This window comes from Diplotaxodon limnothrissa, linkage group LG19, assembly GCF_057381915.1.
Source record: "Diplotaxodon limnothrissa isolate DT_005_m linkage group LG19, D_limnothrissa_male_GT1.1, whole genome shotgun sequence".
Taxonomy (NCBI): domain Eukaryota; kingdom Metazoa; phylum Chordata; class Actinopteri; order Cichliformes; family Cichlidae; genus Diplotaxodon; species Diplotaxodon limnothrissa.
In genome coordinates this window covers 20906326-20927553 of record NC_140614.1, presented here as the reverse complement: position 1 = coordinate 20927553, position 21228 = coordinate 20906326, and the positions used below count along the sequence as shown (strand labels likewise).

Below are 21228 nucleotides of genomic sequence, written 5' to 3'. Positions count from 1 at the left end.
CTGTCAATACACAGACTCTGCATTCACTGCTTTTCTAGCGCACAGCGAGTTGCTGCTTTTCTGAAGGAAATGCTCTGTGACATTACAGTTTTGCAGAGAAATAAAATGCTTGCCATTTGGATAAGATTTTGAACTGTGAGGTGAAATTCAACAGCGAGTCATTACATAAATTGCTCTGTTGTGTAAGCTTTGCATTAAGGGGAGGACCTCTGTGAAACATGTCTTAGCCACAGCAAGCACAGCTGGTGCAAGCCCAAAGCCAAGGACTCCTATTCATAGAAGCCTCCAGTTGTTCTCACCCAAGAGCAAAGAGTGAAACCGAGGAGGACGAGGAGGAGGAGGTGGGTCAAAGCGGGGTGTAGTATCTGAAGTTCTGTAAATTATATTGTGTCGAAAGGCCAAATTTTTCACACAAATGGCTGAGGCGGGGTGATCATAAATCAGTTCAAAAGCACGGAAAGACCTCGTTTGATGTGCTTGATGGCAAAACCTGCAGCTTCAAACGAATGTTATGACACATTTTATCAGATGGTTCGGCCTCTATGCAAAGGTAATTTCACAGTAAAATTCAAGTCGAATTCAAATGTTTGTCATGTGTTTTAAAGGACACTGTTTTAATCTATATTCATGTATGATTTTGATTCCAAAAGTCAATCAGACATGTTAAAAATAGACGAGAAAGTACAAAGTAACACAGCAGTAGTTACCTGGGTACAATGTGCCACATTTTGTTATCTAACAATAAGGCAAAAAAGGATGTAAAAGGTGACTAGTAACATTATATGCCAATACTGGAGTCATTTTCAAATCTTTAACCCTTTGTTTACAGGAATTTGTGGACTAACCTGATCAGGAAACATCACAGGCAATTATTTAATTATAAGCAACAGGCTTATGTGTAACAGGGTTACATGCAAACAGTAAATACATTAAACTGTAGTTGTAACTGCTACGTTAATAGAATTAAGCAATTAGTCTTTCTTCTCTTGTTTTGCAAAATTAAAGCTCAGACTATAACAATGCAGCCCAAGAGACACTAATTCTTACTGAATCTTGCTCAGAGGAAGTCTTTAAGATTCACTGCAGAGTTGATGCATTAATGCAAAGGCTCCAAATGGCACCAACTAAACTCGCACATGTGATTCACAAGATGAGGTTCGCAGCTGCACATAATCTGCAGTATTGTCCTAGTTTTTTTTTCCTTTTTTGCCGCGTTAATGACACCCCTCATCAGACTCTCTCCATTCACAAAGCAAATCCTGTCTTGACGGGAAGAACTGGCTCTGAACGGGGCTTGTGGGTGTCTCAGAATTCAGAGAACATGTCTAATTTTTGCAGCAGCCTCGCAGCCAGCCACATTCATTGAGTTCCTCTCCGTATGCACACGCTGAATAGGATCACGCTGTAGGAGATGTACATTCAGAGCTCGCTGCACCATATGATTAGAGTCTTTCAGCCGAGCGCTTTTGCATTTCTTCCTACCGACTGTCCGACGCATTTTACATAGATAATAATAGTTAATGAATATGTGTACCTGAATGAATTTGAGCTGTGAGGGATGGGTGATGCTTTAGCTCTTTGGATCATGACAGCCTCGCTCCCCACTTTGTGTGCGGAGTGTGCGAAGCGCACGGAGAGACGAGAGGGAGAGGGAGAGGAAAAGCGCCCTTAAACGTGGGCTGTTGTGTATCCCTCTCTGGGCCCCTTTGCTATTTTTGTGCCTGGGTCCGCACGTCACGCTTGGGTATTTTCTCTGGTGACTAGCTCGCATCAATAGATCTTCTAATGTACATCCAGTCGGCCAGCAGCTTCGCGACTGATGGGACTTTTACCTCGCTCGTTTCTTTCATATTTCGCCACCCGGACATGAGGAGAATGGAGAGACGGACTATGCAGTATGAGGAATGTCACATGTGACTGCCGATATGGGACAGGGGACTATTCAAATGTCAGGTTTGTATGAGGATTATATTTGATATTTGAATGCCAGCTGCTGTGTGTGTGCTGTGTGTCACTCCGATCACAGTGAGAGAGCTGCTGGTTCATTCTGCATGCTGTCGTAGAGGACTTTAAAGCCAACCGTCTCCTTATGATATTTATGGATTTGTTGTCAGCGTGAGACTTCAAGCCCCGTTCCCTTTAATGGCCAACTTAGCCCCTAATGATGTAATGCAGCGGCATAACGATGCTCTCCCGTAGCTCACCGTGCTCCCTTGTGTGTGAAGGGATGTGCCCAGCGAATGTGCGGTTCAGATAAATGTCTCCACAGAGACGTTTCTCCATCCATGCGGACATACTGTACCACAGTCAGCCCACAGTCATCCCGAAGCACACCTACTGCCACCCACCTGCCTCCTGTTGTTGCACGTCATTGCTGCTGTGTCACATATTTTCGTTTAGGTTAGCGCTTGTTGCCAGGAGTGAGAGGAATTTGGCTTTCAAAGGTGCGCTGGCCCACTCTTTTTTTGGAAAAGTCTGAATGCGCTCAGAGACTTGTCAATGAGACTCTGAATGTGATGGCTCTGTTTCCTCCCTGTCGTGCTCAGTTCAAAGGTATGCATTGTTTCTGAGGGTCTTATCTCATTGTCACTCTGCACCTATATTCCCCTCTTCCCTCCTCTGGTGGCTCACAGAGGATGGAAACTAAGCAATGAGGTCAGATCGACCTTGAAAGGGAGCTCCCTACCAGGCCATTGAATTTTTGTTACCCCCAGGCACCCTCCAGCTTAGTTTACCTCTCTAAACCTCCCCGTTGAAACATGGATCATTCCAATCCAAAGCTGCCCCTCCACCTCCTCCCCTCCTCACCATCCTTCATATGCCTTCATTATTTTTCCTGTATGTGGAGGAAGCGTTCAAATCTGTCTGACAGCAGAGACCCCAAAGATGAGCTCAAAGAGGGGAATGGGCGTTTGGATAAGAACACAAAAGGTAGATTATCATCTTTACCGCTGCTTTCGAGCGTCTCTCGGCATCTCAAGAGTCACCTTGGATTCATATCCTCTGGTTTTTATGCTTGAGCAGCGTGGTGGTGTGCTAACAAAGAAAGAAAGGGAGTGAGAGAAAGAGAGTGAGAGTCAAAGAATGTCCTAATTAAAGGGAACTCAGAGGGTTTGTACCAGATAAAATTACATAACGTCGTTAGGGAGGACACAGCATTTGATACTGAGAAGATGAAACTGATGTGCCCTCAGATGGCCATCCATCCCCATGGTATGAAGTGAAAGTGTAACCAGTTCACTTCAGCCACAGGCATCATGATGTTTCTCGCTTGAGTCCTGCATGTTTACCTACAGTGAAGAGTGTGGTCCTGTGCGGCTCACTGTGGAGACGGACACTAGTGACTCAGATAGGTTGGAAGCCTTGAATCCCACTGGAGGTGATATGAAATGATACTGGATTTAGATAAAAGGCTTTAAAGGTGCGGGCGGACTCATTACACTTCATTGCCATTGATTTAAGACTATCGACTGGCATGCTTCAGCACACATACCAGACTTCAAAAAATGCTTACTTCCAATAACAGTCTTGTCTTCTGTTCTTCGGTTCAGTCTAGTTTTTATTCCCATAATTGCCAATAATGTCGACCACGGCTGAACAAGTGAGTTTAAAACTGAATTTATTAATTCCCTTTGACCTGTTGTAACACCCAGTGGCAACCTATACAATGTAGCTTTGTGTTATGAGCCATACAAATCGATTAATTTTTACAAACTAGATCATGTTACCTTTCAGATTAATTTTAATACATTGCAGTTATTTTTTAAATTTTTCCAAAAAGATTCAAATTTGATCAAAAGCTGAACACTACCTCTAACTCGGGATGGGGTGATGGTGACCCGGTGCACAAATGTTTGAATAAAAGTGACATTCCACATTACGGTACTGGCTTGTTTCCCCATGAGGACATCATTTGACAACCTCACCTGTGCCCTTAATGATCAGTTTTGACACTTCAGTATATAATAGTAAATATGTGGTTTGGTAGATACATGGGCAGAGACCACTTTCACTCACCCAGTGATTTTGTTCCATAAGGAGGCCTGAAATATGACAGAAACCACTCAGGTCTGAAGGGACCTTCGAGGGTTACTCCTAGTAGGCTTTCAAGGTGCAAAGAGTTAAATACCTCTTCATATGCACATTCACAGAGCTTCAGAAAATTAGGTGCCAGGGTTTACCTTGGTAAAGAGACCCAGCTTTTCCATTCCTGCTGTGATGGAGCTCATTATGAATTTTATACTCCAGTTTTATTAGGAGGACTTTTGGGAAACAGCCTTGAATAGCTCTCAATTTCAAGCGCAGACACACACACACACAGACTTTCCTGCCTCATTTATTTTGTCACGATAATCTTCGTGCATATTTATGTGGTCCTAGTTCATGTTATTGCATCCTAACGACTCTTTCTTATTTCTTTCAGATGACCCTTCCCTGCAATTCACATGTATGTTAATATTACTAAAGTTACATAACAGTTATTGTCCTTGAAAATCGATCGCAAAGGAAGTGACACTGGATTCATGGAGTCACTTGAAACTACTGCAGGGGTAAAAAGCTCCACTGAGGGTCAGGACAGAAACGCTGCACAGAAAAAATGCTCATCGGAGGTTGCACAGAGTAGGCGGAGACCACCAGTCGAATTGGAAGCCAAAGGGTGGCACCAAAAACTAGAAGAAGCTCAGAGCAAAGATACATGTGGTTTCAAAGAAATGTCTGACTCAGGGAAATCACTGCAATTAGAAGATCAGCACCCTCAAGCTCAGTCCACAAGCCATCCAGATTATGAGGTATCCTCATACCCACTACAGTCCACAAAGCAGTTTTCTAGTGGCAGACAGAAAGCTTCTACACAGTCCCCAGCACCCACATCTCACAGGAAGTCCCCCAGCTCACCTGAAGTCCAACAACAATGTTCAAATTCAGGGATGGATCCACTTACAGAAACGGTGTGCAAGGTGGAACAGAAACCACAAAAGCCTGGGAAGTATGTTTGCGATTACTGCGGAAGGGCATGTGCCAAACCCAGCGTGCTTAAGAAACATATTCGCTCGCACACAGGGGAACGACCCTACCCATGTGTTCCCTGTGGGTTCTCCTTCAAAACCAAGAGTAATTTGTACAAACACAGAAAGTCTCATGCTCACTCAGTCAAAGCTGGAACGGTGCCATTCTCAGAACTCGGTTCGTACAATGCCAATACAGACCAAGGGTCTTTTGAAGGGGAAGGAGAGCTATTCTCTGATGCTGAGCAAAGCACAGACACGGACGAGGACACTCTTAATGACCCGCTGCTGCTGCTGGACTCTCCAATGGAGGGATCAGATAACACTGCTGTAAAAGTACTAAATCTCATTGCTCAGAAAAAGGGAGCCACGTCAATGTCAGCTCAGGATGGTTCATCCCAACACCAAGAAATCAATGCACCTTCTGCTGCTGCCGAGGCTAGTCGTGCAATTCAATCTTGCACAATCAAACAGAGGCTGGCACTCCGGCTGTCTGAAAAAAGAAGCAGTGACTCTGACCACAATCTGTCCCTCCCAAGTCAGTCTAGCAAGGGCAGCACGGACTCCGGGTACTTCTCTCGCTCTGAGAGTGCTGAGCACCAGACTGGCCCTCCGAACACTAACGCAAAGTCCTACCAAGAAATTATGTTTGGAAAGTGTTATCGGCCAAGCCCTAAGCAGGCTACAGCTTTTGCGGTTTGTAGCACAGACACGAGTGAATATACCAGCAAACGCTCAGAGAAAGGCGTCTCCCGTGTTTTCACGCAAGAAAAAGACACAGTTGAGTCAATCAAAATAAACACAAAATCGTTCACAAGGGAAGAGGTAAAAGAACCCCTATTAGATGCTAGCTCTGATGTGGGGCCTCTGATTAGAAGCAACTCAATGCCAACATCCTCAGCAGTCTGTCTGACTATGCCTCAAGCACTCAGAGGCAGTCACTCGTTTGATGAAAGAACAAGCACCGGCGGCATGAGGAGACTCAGGCGGCAAGCCGCTTTCGAACTATCCGCACAAGATGGCCATACTGACACTGACAGTCATGGAAAGATTAGTGAGAGTGGCATTTCACCCTCAGGACTGGAAATGGAAAGCTACCCTTCTGTGGTGCCTAGTATGAGCCATCAGAGGCATGCGATGGAACTGGCAACGCGCAAGCGTCGGAAGGAAAAAAGGGAAGAGGAGGATTTGTCGGGTCAATATGAAGGCCATCATGAACCGTGTGAGGAGATGTTTGATTCAAGCAAGGACTATGATGTAAAACAAGGCGCACTGGGCATTATGGCTTTACAGAAAGGCCATTCACAGATGGACAGGTGTGACATGGACATATCGGTGTGCCCTGAAGTGTCTGCTCGAAAAAACTTAGGGAATGTAATTTCAGTTATCCAGCACACAAACTCAATAAACAGGCCTTACTCTGAACATTCAGAATCTTACAAATATCAAGCTATGGAGGCCTCTGAATCATATGAGATGGAGCGAAGTGACAGTAGATTAAGGGCGTCGGTTCAATTAGGTCCCAAGCTCGTGCGGCAGTCTAACATACAAGTCCCAGAAATTAGAGTCACAGTAGAGCCTGATAGTCCAGAAAAAGCTCCTGAGGTGCAGGTGAAGGAGCCAGAGAAGCACGTGGAGGAGTTTCAGTGGCCTCAAAGGAGTGAAACTTTAGCACAATTCCCTCCAGAAAAACTCCCTCCAAAGAAAAAAAGGCTACGCTTAGCTGATATTGAGCACTCCTCTGGTGAATCTAGCTTTGAGTCGGCCTGCACTAGCCTGTCCCGCAGCCCCAGTCAAGACAGCAACTTATCTTACAGCTCCACCTTATCGTTTGACAGGGAAGAGAGCTTGAAGTCAGTCTCTCCCGCCAGGCAGGATGAATTTGGCAAACCATTAGAGTTGTTAGCTGTGCCAGGGAGTGGGCACTCCCTCTCAGTGCTCAACCAGCGTCAACAACATGAAATGAGACGCTCCTCCTCAGAGCAGGCGCCGTGTAACTTGCGCAAGGAGTTCCCAGAGTTGCGCAGCATATCATTTGACTATGGCAGTCTTTCTCCAACATCCAAAGTTAGACACGTGGACATAAACTCTGTGAAGGAGAGAAGGAGGGGAAACTTAGTGCGACAGGAGTCACTGAATATGGATAGTGAAGTAACATCACAAGTGTTTCCACAGTATCTCAGCAGCATCTCCCCTTCATTCACTGCCGCCACTATCCTGCCGCAGACTTTGCCAATATTCTCAGCTGGGAGTACATTTCCTCAGCTTGCACATCCGAGCCTGATGGTTCCCGTAAGAATTCAGACTCATGTTCCATCCTACGGTAGTATCACATACACCTCAGTGTCACAGATTTTTGACAATCACTATGACAGTGTTAGCTCCACTACGTCCACCCTTCAGAGTCAGATTTCAAGAATTTCTGGGAATCTCGATTCTCATAACATATCGGCTCATACAAAACCACCTACAACACACACCCTCAATGTTGAGGCCCTTGATTTGTCCTCAGCCAAGCTCAAGACAGGCATCCCTCTCTCTCTGACCTCCAGAACTATCTCAACCACTAATGCCTCCAGTGGTGGCGCAAACAAACGGATGCTATCCCCTGCCAGCAGCCTGGACCTATTCATGGAGGTCAAGCAGCAAAAACGTGTGAAAGAGGAGAGAATGTTTGGGCAGATTGTAGAGGAACTGAGTGCGGTGGAGTTGGGAAAATGTAATTTGAGTGAAGAGAAGGGGCACAGGTCAGGGATGCAGGGTGCACCAACACTTCATGCTCAGAATGACTCACGCAGGAGTAAATTTATCACACTTCAGCAAAAAGAGGCCGAGGCCACGGACCACGGCGCGGAGTCAGTTATGGAAAGCAGCTCCCTGGATGCAAGCTCGCCTCCTTACGCCATGATATCAGTCAGTGAAGTGAAAGAAGCTGGCACGGAGAAACGAGTGCAGATGGATATAGTGGCACAGCTGGTAACCAGTCAAGACATCCTGATGTCAGACTCTGAGCATTCAGGACTGTTATCTCAGTTTCCAAGTCTTCGCACGACGACAGGTGTGAGCTGGTGTTATCTCAATTACACCACGCCGAGCTGCTCTCACAGCACCGCCCCTTTCTCATCTGTGTACGCCACCTGGCGTGTGAGTTCCCATAACCCGAACCCTCTTGAAGTGAGCACCAACTCTGCTCTGGCTTTGCTGCAGTCCAGACAGAGGGGAGACAAGGTTATATACACCATGGCTGCCATGTGCCAGCCTGGTACTGGGAAACTGGTCTCATCACTCATCCTGTGGAGGCAGACCATGGAACAGGTAAGAAAATAATCCTGTCTTTTCTATCAAAGGCGTACTGGTGTTTTAAACACCTGTTGAGATATTGAATTAAAGCCTTATTTATTGTACCTCTTATATCAGTAATCACTGATATAATCAGAAATAATTATGAGAAGATAACTGTTTAAAATGCAGAAAGTTTTAAGGACCTTAATACCCAGAATTTGGCAAACTGCACACTTTAATCAACTGACAGAAGGTTTCCTTGGAAAGATCCTGGAACGAGCATTTGCTTGGTGCTGATAATGATATTTAACTATGAATCACCAAATGGTCTTGATTTTAAAAAATATGTCTTGAAGATAAAAATACCAGATATTATAATTATATTAAGGTCATTATTAAGTCCAAATCTTGGTACTTTTCTCCACTGTGCTCAGTGGATAAAAAGCATAAATTTAACATTAAGATCAGAGTTACCTGTGCTGGGATTTTCCCCAGCAGTGGCATAGTTCATGTTTGCAAAACATGCTGTGCAATGCCATGTGTGACATACAATATTGGTGGGATCGCGTTGCACTGTCGATATGGTGTCCACTTAAAAAGGATGTTAACACAATGTTTGTTCATCTGATTCAGCTGCAGAGGAAACCGGAGCCCAAAGAGGTGGACGTCACCTACGGAAAGAAGGTGAAAGACATCAGCTGCAGAGTGAAAACTGCCAAGGAAGAGTGGAAAGAGAGGGAGGCTGCCACAACCCAGACTATGCCAACACGAATTAAGATCTTTGAAGGAGGGTCAGTCGAGATATTATTTACCATTACACTCGTCACTTCTGCTGACTGCATATGCAGCGGATATATTAGAGTGCTAGTATGTGAAGTATCTGTTGGCCCACGCTCTTTTTGCAGTTTACGACTGTGCTTTTTTTGCATTTCTTTATTAGAAATGAATCTCTCTCTTTCAGGTACAAATCCAATGAAGACTATGTATATGTTAGAGGTCGAGGCCGGGGTAAATACATATGTGAGGAGTGTGGTATTCGCTGTAAGAAGCCAAGCATGCTGAAAAAACATATCAGGACCCATACGGATGTGCGGCCGTATATCTGCAGGGTTTGCAACTTTGCTTTTAAAACTAAAGGTAAGCATTTTTTTTCTTACAGAGTAGTGAGTTATCGTAGCTGTAGCAGTGATAAAAAAAAGCTGTTAGATTAACTTTTTTTTTAAGCATCTGAAATGTACGAAAGTTCAGTTTCTGTTGTGTTTAATTTCAACAAATTTGCCTTATTTCTGCAGGAAACCTAACTAAACACATGAAGTCAAAAGCGCACATGAAGAAGTGTCTTGAACTGGGAGTGTCAGTGACGATGGATGAGACAGAGATACAGGAACATGGTAAGACTGGGATGTATGTAAGTGTTGTAGATATGCCCAGCTGTCACTGCAACAAATCCAGATAAACTAATGTGTTTCTCATTTCAAGTGGACGACATGCAACAAAAGTCCAAGACAGAGGTGGCTGTGACGACCAAACATCAGTTCTCAGACGCCGAGGACTCCGACGGCATGGATGAAGAAGCTGATGAAATCGATGAAGATGACGATGAGGACGATGAATACGAGGGTGATTCCACTCCGAAGTTACATTCAAGAAGCACGAGTCCTCAGCCGTGTGGAGTTACCTCAGCCACTGCTGCCATCCACGGCTGCTCCCTCACATCTCTGCCCGGAGTTGATGTCAGTCAGCAACCCTCCGGCAGACGTACGAGCTTGGATCATCGTCCTGTTCTTGCAAACGACCAGAGAGAGAAATCCGTGGATGAAGACTCTCTGACCATGCTGTCTCCAGATCACAGCAGCTTCCTTTTTGACCCTTATTCATCTTGTCTACTCTCTCCTGGCTGGGAGTCTCCCATCAGGGAGCCCTCCCCTTCACGTTTACGTTACCCGTCCCCAAGGAGGGAGCTTTCGCCACGTGGTCGCTCCTCTCCCAGATGGGATACCTCTTCATTGAGGCCCAGTTCACCTAGCTTCACACCCATCCAGCATCCCTCCCCGGTCTCAATTGAACGGCCCATGTCTCCCGGCATAGAGCTTGCTGGAAAGCGGGAATCCTCAGTCAGAGGCAGGCAGAGGGTTGTGTTAAGAGCCGTTTCACCACGCAGAGGTTCACACCAACATAAAGGCAGCGGTGACAAAACCAGACACCAAGCAAAGATGGAGATGGCTCAGTACCAAGGAGCCTTTGAAATGGAGATGGTAAGTAGCACAGCGTGTTCTGCAGCCAGTTCAAGTGTAACACAAACAAAGAGCTTTTAAGGACTTATTGTTAATCTGTTCAAGTGTATAGAACAGCATCTAAAAATTATTTTGTTAAATTTTGATGAATCTGGGTACATGTAGATGGACCGTGTGTGGTGTAAAAACAAAAATATTTTCATACACTGTATTTAAGAAATTTTTCAGAAATGTTATATTCTTGTCTACTAGTTTATCTAACTCAAACAACATAAGATATTAATCTAGGCACAGTTAAAATGGTAACTATGTTTAAAATTATAGCTTAGCAAACAAGCATGCTAACTCTTGCTAGCAGGTGGCGTGTCGAGTCCATCGCCATTTTTTCTTTTGGGACAGTTTTTTTTTTTTGCCTTAATTTAGTCATTTTCAAGTCAGTAAATACTTAGCTTGTAAAGCACAACTGTTGTCTAGCTAATGTTGTGCTATCATGACCTGGCATTGTATGGTCGATACTAGTGTTTCAGCAGATTAGACACTTGCTACAGTTAGCGCACCCTGATCTTTAGCATTTGTTACCAATAGTGAAGACTATTCTCCCCTAATGCCCTAGTCACACAGGCTATCCCCCAACTGTTGCTGAACGTTGCTGGCAGTTGCTTTTAAGTTGATTACAAAAGTCTGATTCAACCAGGCCAAGAGGGTAGTCAATTACCCAATGGTAATGACCAGTTGCCTCAGAAAACTGTGTACCCCACAAATGGTTGGCGACTGGTTGCTGGCAGTTGCTAGTGTGAAACTTATGATGCTATGCCACAAACTTTCTTGTGATTGCTTTTAGCGTTAGCAGGTTGTGCATAATTAGCATGGAAGATGCCAACTTAGGTGCAAAACTCTCAAAAAACTTGTCAAGAAGCAGTGAAGCAGCGAAGAATGTGACTCAAACTGTAAATACAAACTTTTGCCAAAGCAATCTGCTAGTGGAGGGAGGTTTTTGGTGCATCACCTTTTTTGCGACTGTTTTCACCTAGCGACAGCCAGCAACCACTCACCAAGACTCAAAAAGATTACACATTTTTCCCTAGCAACCAGTGTATATTTCAGCATGGAATTAGCTATTTGTGTTTCACTAGTTAAAAGAAAAGCACACATACATTTTCTTTTTCTTGCACTGAAAGAACAAGTAGTAGAATATTCTGTTGGCAGAGAAGTTTTTTCTTCTCTGAGTGCTTTCATTTTTCAACATTCACATTACTTCATGATTTCTAACTAAGATATTTTCACATGAGAAATTATCTTGGCGATGCTGAAATTGCCGCTAATTCTGCCAATGTGTCGTTCCAGGACCAAAGGAGCAGCTTGGCTTCCAGTCTGCCTGGTGCTGCCAGTTCTCATCATCAGAACATCCTCAGCCACCTCCCTCTTCACTCCCAGCAGCAGGCCCACAGTTTGCTCCCCGTTGTTCCTGTTGGCGGGCTCCAGATATTACACTCCCCACCTTCCTCCAGCACTGATGTCAGCCCCTCTGTGGCGCCAAGCCCCCAAAGCAGCGAAGGCCAATGTTGCAGCAGCAGGGAGGGATCTGTCCTCAGTCCTGAGACAGAAGGAGAGGACATCAGAGGCCACGGCCAGCTGTCCTGCCACGAGGCCGCTCAGGAGAAAAGCCTCGACCCCGAAGTCGGAGACAGCGGACAAGAGGAGAATGTACAGACCTGCTTGAAAGCCATCGCCTCACTGAAGATTACCACAGAAGACCCTCATTAGAACCGTCATTGTCTGTTTTCTCGGGTTGATCAAGGAAAAGACACCTCCCTGCTACACCTGCGACCTTGTCACCTTCTGCCCTTTAGGCACATGACCTCATCTTTATCCCATTAGAGGCAATATAATAACACTTCCTCTGGTCTTGCACATACCCGAGACATCTTCTTAAGTGGATAATATGAGTGGAGGTCATATCTTTTCAGTGAAGAAGAAGGCCACCGCATCTGATGAGCTCTTCTCTTCAGAGGCTTTTTGGAAAACTTGGACGAGCAGCAGGGTGTTTTTTGCGTTAATGGGTTCAGGTGCAATACGGAAAGATATTCTGCTAATATGCCTTTGTCTGACATAGTAGTTTGCGTACAATTGCACATAAATTATATTTATGAATTCTGTACAAATGTCCTTAACATATACTCCTTCTTAGATACATACAAACAGTGTATTTTACTGTGTGTACTTTGAAAATAGACTGTTGTTTATGTAATCATATCAAGGTGTGATGCAGTAGTGCAGTAAATAAAGACTATTTATAAGGGGAAAAGTATGTGTATTATGAAACAGTCTGACCAAATTTTAAGTAGACGCTTCTTGTGCAGTTTGGTGCTTCTGATCAAGCAGCGAGGGTCTGTGCCTTTATTTTGCGTTTCTTCATTTCTTTATCAGAGCGAGAACTACGGAAAGCAGTCGAGGTACTCTTTATTTTGCTCAGAGGACAGCTTTTTCTTTCTCGCCCCGTCGGCTTTATTTATGTGAAACAAGCTTAAAAGAAACAAAAAAAAGTTTCCTATGTTGCAAATTTTCTTAATGTTGTGGTTTTTATCTTGGTAAAAATGCATGGGATTTGCTATTGCACAACAATAGAGGAGGTAATTATGTAATTATGAATACTGTAAGATGTATTTATATATTAGAACGTAAGCACTTATTGATACTGGTAAATATTTGACTACTATTTATATGGTATATCTGTACTTATGCAGCAGTGATGCAGTTATGCAGTGAGCTACGCTGGCATTGCTTTTGATCTCATGTCGTCTCTACAGTTTTTTTTCTTGCTTATACAGATGACCATGAGCATTTTATGAGTTTTAAAGATGCACTTTCATCCTTTTACCTTTGATGTTTTAACTGACTCGGTCAGTGGAGGAAATGGGGGAGTAAAACACAGTTTGTTCTCTTGTGATTTTTGACACATTCCAGTTGTTTTTTTTCTTTTCTCATTGTGTAAAACACGTTGCACACAAATCCAAGGGGCTACAATGATCAGTCAATAGTACATTTTCTTGCATTTCAAGTGTAACTGGATGAATCAATATAAGTAATGACGTTATAAGCATGACTGTTACTGTGCTTCAGCTCACAATGTAAGTAATCATTCACCAAATGCATTACTTCTTCTCTGTATATATATATATGTGTATTTTTATGATTTAAACTATTTTTGCAGTGTTGAATTCTGAAAACTTTTTATGTGGATTGTTTATATCTCTTTAAGAGGTAAAATGTCTGCAGCTGATGTAATGGCAGAGGTTTAATGAGGCTGATTGCTAACACAGCGTGTCTCATCTTTTTAAAAAAAAATGTACTCACATCTTTAAGTGATTATCCGTTTTTGAGACTTCGAAATTTAAAAACACAACAACACTTTGTTCACTCATGTTTACATAAAAGATTTATAGGTGCACTGCTTTAATTTTGTGTTTTCCTTTCTGAAGGTGTATGTAGCTTTGATTTCACGGTTGTGTATTTTCATTTGTTGTGCACATAGCTCATAAAATGTGAAGGGAAAGTGAAGCCTTTTATTTGCTTTAGCATACATTATGTATTCAGATTGTGTTTTGTGTTTTTTTTTAAATTGTGTATTCATATATACTGAACTGCATTGTGCCTCTCATGTCTATGGAAATCCTGTAAAACACACAGAGGACAAATCATTTTACCTCTAAGCTAAGATTTTTTCGAGGAGGGAAAAAACAACCTCAGTAGCCAATCTGTTGTTTAGCTATTTGCATCAAATCTGGCTAGTCAGGACGGAGTGCCTCTTTTATGCTATGAGGAATTTATTGTTTGGTGCTCTACTTTTTCAGATTAAATTCAAAATTGTTTTAAAAGAATATAATTCTAACCCAAAAATGTGTGTCGCAGCTTATTTCACGGCTTCCGTACCTTTCCTCCTGCATTATTCACCGCTGTTTAAATTAGAGCTCGCACGAGAAGGTTTTCAGATGAAATCGCTCACATTTTATCTTCAGGGTACAGTGAAAAATTGGAGAATCTCCAACCAGTGACATCCTCTGGTGAAGAATTATTACTGCAGTCATAACACGGGAGAGGAAAAATAAATGAACGCTTCCAAAAATAGCTCTCACCTTGTGACTAATATTGAACCACATTCGCACACACTTTGTTGTGTATCAGCAGCATTTGCGGTGCACTTTACTGCATGTGTGAAGCATGTATAAGCAAGGAAATGAGAAAATCACATTTTTTCGGCCACTCTTCTCTGGGTCGGGGGAGGAGGTCTGTTCTAATTCTGGCCAATCACAGAGACACATAAGGTTTTTTCCCCCCCTGTCTCCTGCTCAGTCACCAGGCTTGTCAGGCCCATTTGTTAGAATAATTATATGGCTGTTAACAGCAACCTTGCCTAAAATAAAACGAGTGCTGCATTGGTTCAAAGACACCACATAAAATGGCTGCTAAAGATTTTACCAGAAGATTTATTGCATTCATACATTGTTAGCGTGAACACAGGTGCTTCTTGGGGTAAATTCCCGTTAAGATTACAATCAGAGGAGGCCCGTGGGTTGTTTTTAATAGAGGTGTGCTGTGGAGTATCTCTGTACTCCCTCTCTCTGTTCAGAGTGAGCTGTGCTCCTCTGGTTTATTTTGAGGTGGTCTTATCACAGCTGTTGTAGCTGGTGGCAGCCTGTCCAAGCCCCTCGACACTCTTCCTTTTCTCCCTCTGGCCCTTGGTCCTGGTAAGACCCTGTTTGCTCCTTGCCCTGCTTCTTCAGGGATATTTAGGCTTTAATAGTTTAAAAGGTTAACTCTTGTGCTTGGGATGTGTTTCAAAACGTCTTCTTTAACGTACTAATGAGTGCCTCTCTGAATTTGATGGATGCAATCTTCGCCAAGTTTGTTAGAGGCGAGAAGCTCTTGACGGCAGTGAGGCTAGTCTAGTCTGTGAATGCGTTTAGTAATATTTATGTTAAAGTAAAGTAATGGCTCACTAAAGCCACAGTGTTACATACACTGTGTTAAAGGTAACTTTAACCTCCTAGAAATATACTGCGTGCCGACGGGGGTTGCTTATGTAACATTTGTGTTTTTATTGAATATTAATAGTTGAAAAACAAGACTTTACTGCGCACAACCACTGACATCAATAAGAGTGGATAAGAAATAAATAAATAACGTGCCCATATTAAGAAGTTCTTAAAATAGCCTGTGGATCTGGAACAGGTGCCATGTGCTCAGCTTGTGAAAGCACAGGCAGCGTGAAGGCTGCACTAATTTTTATGCACATAAACAGGCTCTGGCTGCAAGCCCGTACAACGCAAGAGAAACGCAAGGACTCGATAGGGGATTATATTTATTATTCACTAATGAGCTTTAGTATTACTTTAAGTGATTATTGTTTTTGTCGTAAAAATGGCTGCCTGTCTTAACAGTAAATATAAGATGGTCTCAAAACCAAGAAAAACTCGGGCCACCATTCATTTCTTTGTTTTGCAAAAAATGGAAAAAACGAGTGCGTTGATTTACTGAAACGTGTCAAGATACACGGAAACAAAGAATTAAAAACAACGTTTGTACCATTATTCTTCAGCAGGAGTCTGAACTCTTAGTTTCTTTAACTACTCCTCTGGAATTTTTCTCCATCCTCATTGAAGGATGCAAATGCATCAAATGAAGGTCTACATACATCTCTCAGGTCCTGTGTCAGGTCTTTGCCGGACGTTTTCCTATTTCTAAGAAAATTACTCTCCTGGAGATATTTTTGTAGGCCTAGCACTTCTTTTGTCCTCCACCTGTCCAGTTTACTCAGAATTTTAAGTAAAAACTACTCGGCATGCTGAGATATGTTTTCAGCTAACAGCTCTTTGTCAATCACCTTATTGGTGTAAAGCTTATTGTCAAATTATTGTGTTATCTTTGGCTTTTTAAAAAAAAAAAGATTTGACGTAAGAAATGAGAACAAATTATGTGTTTTTGTGACAGGGTGCTAGTAACAAAGGGCCTGAAGATACAAATTAAAATCGATCTGTTCAAAGTTGTTTATTACAGTATATGTAAACACATTTGTTCACCCCTTGAGTCTTTCTTATACTTAAATGATTCTTGGGTTAGTTTTAAATTGCTTAACAAACAACCCAATGAACGAAAAAGCAGCCAATGTCCAAAGAACTTGATGGTAGTGTTGAAGTTTGAGTCCATTTTTCTGCCGAGCCTTTACAGCAGGGTTACAGAGTTTTTACAGTCTTTTACCAAAGAATTATGTGTGTCTATTTACAAAAAATAATAACATCTGTTGATGTGTTGGGTCAGCCAATTCACTGAAAGACATTTACTTACTGTCTCTGTATGAAAATCAGGTGTGATTATTTATCTTGCTTCTCCTTTTCTTAATGGTTAACCATAACGCTGTGTTGCTGTACTGGAGAACATGAATGAAAAAGTCAATTATGACATCATTGTAAAGACCTGTGCTTTTTCTACTATGACAAAAAGTTCTGCAGAGATGAAGGTCTGTGCTGGAAATTCTCAAATCTGATTTGAGTTCATCAGATTTCTGATCGATTAATCAGTAAAATTAAGCTTCAAATAGCAAAGCTGGAATAACTAGGACCAAAATGGACACTCAGCGTGACTTTGGTTTTCTCCATGTTTACTACTTCACTAAACAGGAAAACATGAGTCTATCTTAAACCTAATCCTTAGCCTCTTACACATGTACGGATTCCATTACAGAACCAACCATCTCCCTTTTGGAACTACCTCAGAAAAATGGAGGCTTGTCAGGAGAGTAAACGCTCACCCACGAGTCCTGAAGCATCGCCAGCCGAGGATCACCACATTGACCTGACAGAGGACCTGGGCCAACAGCTGGAGGACATCATTAGCACCTACCAGGCTGCCGAGATTCCAGCTGAGCCAGAGGACACGGAGGAGGTCACAGCCGTCAAAGAGGCAGAGACCCGCAAGGACCAGAAAATGGAGAAGAAGATGCTGAAAAATCTAGGTGCTGTGTGTGGTTTTGAAAAAACAAACAAAAAAACAGTTTTAGTGATTTTATCTGAGGTGGGTTTGATTCAGTGAAGTCAGCAAAAGTCCAGGTTGTACTGAAAGTGATTGGTGTGTGATAGCAGAGCCGTAACGCGTGTAAATGCATCCATCTGCAACAGAGAGGGAGGTAAAATAGTATTTCCAAATGCCTTTTATAGTTTGTGTCATTCAGCTGCCAAGATGATTTTTCACAAGATGGACCAGCAGAGTTCTTGAAGTCCCAGAAAATCATCCAACAATAATTTCTGTATCAGTCTGTTTAAAACTGGCTTTATGGCAATGATTGATTTTTAAGGTTAAATTCTGTATGGCTGCTCAGGGAAGGAAGCTATGCTGTTGATGCAAAGTCTGAACAAACTCGATTCTCCGGAAGAGAAACTGCAGGCCATCATCAAGAAGCATGCCGAGCTGGTGAGTGGATAAAACAAAGGCGAAGAGAGCAAAAAAAGAAAATATATAGTAGCTCTCATCAAAGCTATGGTTTGTTTCTAGAGAAAAGATATAATCACTATTATGGGGCACTGTGTGTGTGCTTTTGCAGCTGGAGGAGCATCGCAGTGATCAGAAGCAGATGAAAGTTCTCCAGAAGAAGCTTCTCCAAGTGATGAAGGAGAAGGACCAGCTGCAGGGCGAGCACAGCCGTGCAGTGCTGGCTCGCAGCAAACTGGAGGGGCTCTGCAGAGAGCTGCAAAGACATAACAAGACTTTAAAGGTAGCTCAACTCCAGACATCACTGCTTGAACAGTGTCTAATCAGAGATGCCGAAATCGCCATTTGCTGTTGAGCTATGGTGCCAGGTGGTCCCAGCATATTTTGTGCTCTACAGGATATGACATCACTGGCACTGAAAATCTGCTGCCATGTCAAAGCTCAAAGTTTGACCTATTCCACTGCCACCCTCACAACTCCTGTTGTGAAGCCAAGTGTTGTTCAAAACAGCAGAACTTTAGCGATGATCCCTGATCAAATATGCATGTTTTTGCTTGCAGTGTAGCACGTTTTAGTCAAGATTGTTTTGGTGTGAGCTGCTCAGTTTCAGAGCTTTTTGATGCTTTAGCAACTATCACCTTTATAACAATCATAAGAACTGTGCAGACAACACTGCAGTTCAGTTTAAAGGGTTTGCATTCTCTCTTTTATAAGTTTAACATCATGGATGCTTCCTCTTGTACAGTGATACAGTTCCTTCATGAGCTTCCTGCATGGCTGCTAGCTGGAGCAATAGCAAATTATATAAGTCAGTGGTGGTGCACAAGACAAACAAAACGGTTGAGCATTTATATCCATCTTGCAGTGCAGGTTTTAAAGCTAACACCCATGCTTGAATCGCAGGAGGAGACCCTGCAGAGGTGCAGAGAGGATGACCTAAAGAGGAAAGAGATCACCACCCATTTCCAGGGCACGCTCAGTGAGATTCAGGCTCAAATTGAGGAACACAGCAGCCGCAACACCAAACTGTGTCAGGAGAACGGCGCTCTTGCAGAAAAACTGAAGGGACTCATTTCACAATACGACCAGCGAGAGGCGGTATGGATCCTGCTACACTGTGAACACACACGGACACTCGCATAACATAACAGCAAAGCCAATTTGTACTCCCAGTCTACATGCATTATTAAAACTGGATAAACTGTACTTGTGTAAACCTTCTCACATCTGTGCCCATGAATTATTTGCAGATTTCTCCCAGGTCTTACATTTATTAGTTACACTATTTCAGTTTTATGTAGCCAAAGGCTCCCAGAGCGAGAAATGAAACAGCTTTCTCTGTGAAAACGACTCATAAATCCACCTGAATGTCTTCCAGAACCTGGAAAAGGTTTTCAAGCACAGAGACCTGAAAGAAAAGCTGCTGGAAACCAAACTCGCGCAGGCAAACATGCTGCTGAAGGAAGCAGAGGAGAAGCATAAGCTGGAAAAAGACCATGTACGTTTTTTCGTTGTGCATTTTAATAAAAGATTTGTTGTAATAATCCCCTAATGCTCATTTTTCTTTACCATTTCAAAATCACACAGCTGCTGAAACAGGCAGCAGAATATAAACTGCAAGTGAAGGTCATGAAGGAGCAAGAGATCGATATGAAGGCCCAGGTATGGTATCAGGGCATCATGGGCAAAATTGGATCATTTTTCTACCTCCCTGGAGAAAAGTATAATGTTTTGTTACCATTCTTCCTCAGCTTGATATGTACTCCAAGAAGTTTGATGAATTCCAGGGCACGGTAACAAAGAGTACCAGTGTCTACAGCAGCTTCAAACAGGACATGGACAAAGTAAGTTTGGTTTTACAGAATATTTGAAGTCTGCTTCAGGAGATTAAATTATTGAGTTTTTCTGCAAAAAGATGATGACAAAGATGACAAAAATACAAATGAGAGGAAAGAATCCCATGAGCCTTTCAGTAACACTTCAAAAACTGACAAACCTTATAATCCTACACTTGCTCAGTTGCAGCTATTTTTAGAAGATACTTTGATTGTCTGCAGCATAACATGATTTTTTTTGTTGTTGTTGTGCAGATGGCCAAGAAAATGAAAAAGCTGGAGAAAGAGTGCCAGTCATGGAAGACTCGCTTTGATGGCTGCAATAAGAATCTTATTGACATGGTGGCAGATGTAAGAATTTTTTGTTGTTGTTTTAATTCATTAATACCCTCATACATAGATAGATTTAAAAAAAAAATATGACCCACCAGGGAAAAAATTCAGTTTACCATAGGAAATTTTATACAATATGTTAAAAATATTTTTTACAGAAAGCAATCAAGGAAAAGGAGTTTGAGCTTCTCACCATCAAAAACCAGAAGCTTGAGAATCTGTGCAGGGCTTTGCAGGAAGAAAGGAAGAGTCTATATGCAAAGGTGCATGGAGCTGGCAGTCAACCAGAGGACAAGTCTGCTGATCCATCAGAGAAGGGGGGCTCTGAGAAGACACCTGAAGACCCAAATGAGAATCAGCCCATCCAGAATACTGCAGCACCTGCCCCTACCGGGACACCAACGCTCACAAGTCCGCTCACCGAGGAACTGGCTACACTGAAGGCTGAACAAGCCCTTCTGAAAGAGGTCGCCAGTTCTTTCACAATCTCTCACATTGCCCCTACAGAAACAGGCACAAGTCAATCACATGAACCCACCAAGGAGCCAGAGGAGAACCACATAGAGCAGAGCGAACACCAGGAAGTCCACGAAGATGGATACCAACAACAGAGAGATTTGGAAATGGAGTCAGTTGATTAATGTTGAAATCACTGTGAAAAGAAACCATGATCATGTGAGATTCTTAGCAATAAAAATAAAAATGCTACATCTGTGTTGAGTGTCTGATCCTAGTGTAAAGACATTTAAAAGTGGGTTTATTTTAGTATGCAAATCTCCACCTATAACTACACAGATTAAGAACTTGTTTAACAAACCAGAGCTTTTCCAACTACCCATTTTTTTCTCCAGTAACAGTTTTGTAAGACTCAGTTCGATACCACGAGACCCCTCCCAGCAGCCTCAGCCTATAGCAGCATATCTAAACGAATGTTCAGGCACATCTAATGTAGCTGTAACTTTAATCGTATATCAAAAAGGAAAGTTTTAAGTCCAATATTAAAAGTACAAATCCAAATACAAACTGGTTGTGGAATCACTCTGTAGAGAGTCTTGG

At 42.7% G+C, this 21228-nt stretch overlaps 2 protein-coding genes across 2 annotated transcripts; both read left to right on the top strand.

The window, feature by feature from the left end:
• Positions 1-1785: 1785 nt before the first annotated feature.
• hivep2b (HIVEP zinc finger 2b) lies at positions 1786-14406 on the top strand. The gene is made up of 7 exons (XM_085342595.1): positions 1786-1953; positions 4424-8321; positions 8922-9079; positions 9250-9425; positions 9581-9679; positions 9768-10543; positions 11867-14406. The coding sequence occupies exons 2-7, from the start codon at positions 4524-4526 to the stop codon at positions 12284-12286; spliced, it is 5427 nt and encodes a 1808-aa protein (XP_085198721.1). The 5' UTR covers positions 1786-1953; positions 4424-4523; the 3' UTR covers positions 12287-14406.
• Positions 14407-15158: 752 nt separating this feature from the next.
• txlnbb (taxilin beta b) lies at positions 15159-20902 on the top strand. Its single transcript, XM_085342894.1, has 10 exons — positions 15159-15267; positions 17261-17531; positions 17895-17986; positions 18117-18287; positions 18908-19102; positions 19383-19502; positions 19592-19666; positions 19756-19848; positions 20095-20190; positions 20331-20902. Exons 2-10 carry the CDS (start codon positions 17297-17299, stop codon positions 20811-20813), a joined length of 1560 nt encoding a protein of 519 aa, XP_085199020.1. The 5' UTR covers positions 15159-15267; positions 17261-17296; the 3' UTR covers positions 20814-20902.
• The last annotated feature ends 326 nt before the right edge of the window (positions 20903-21228 follow it).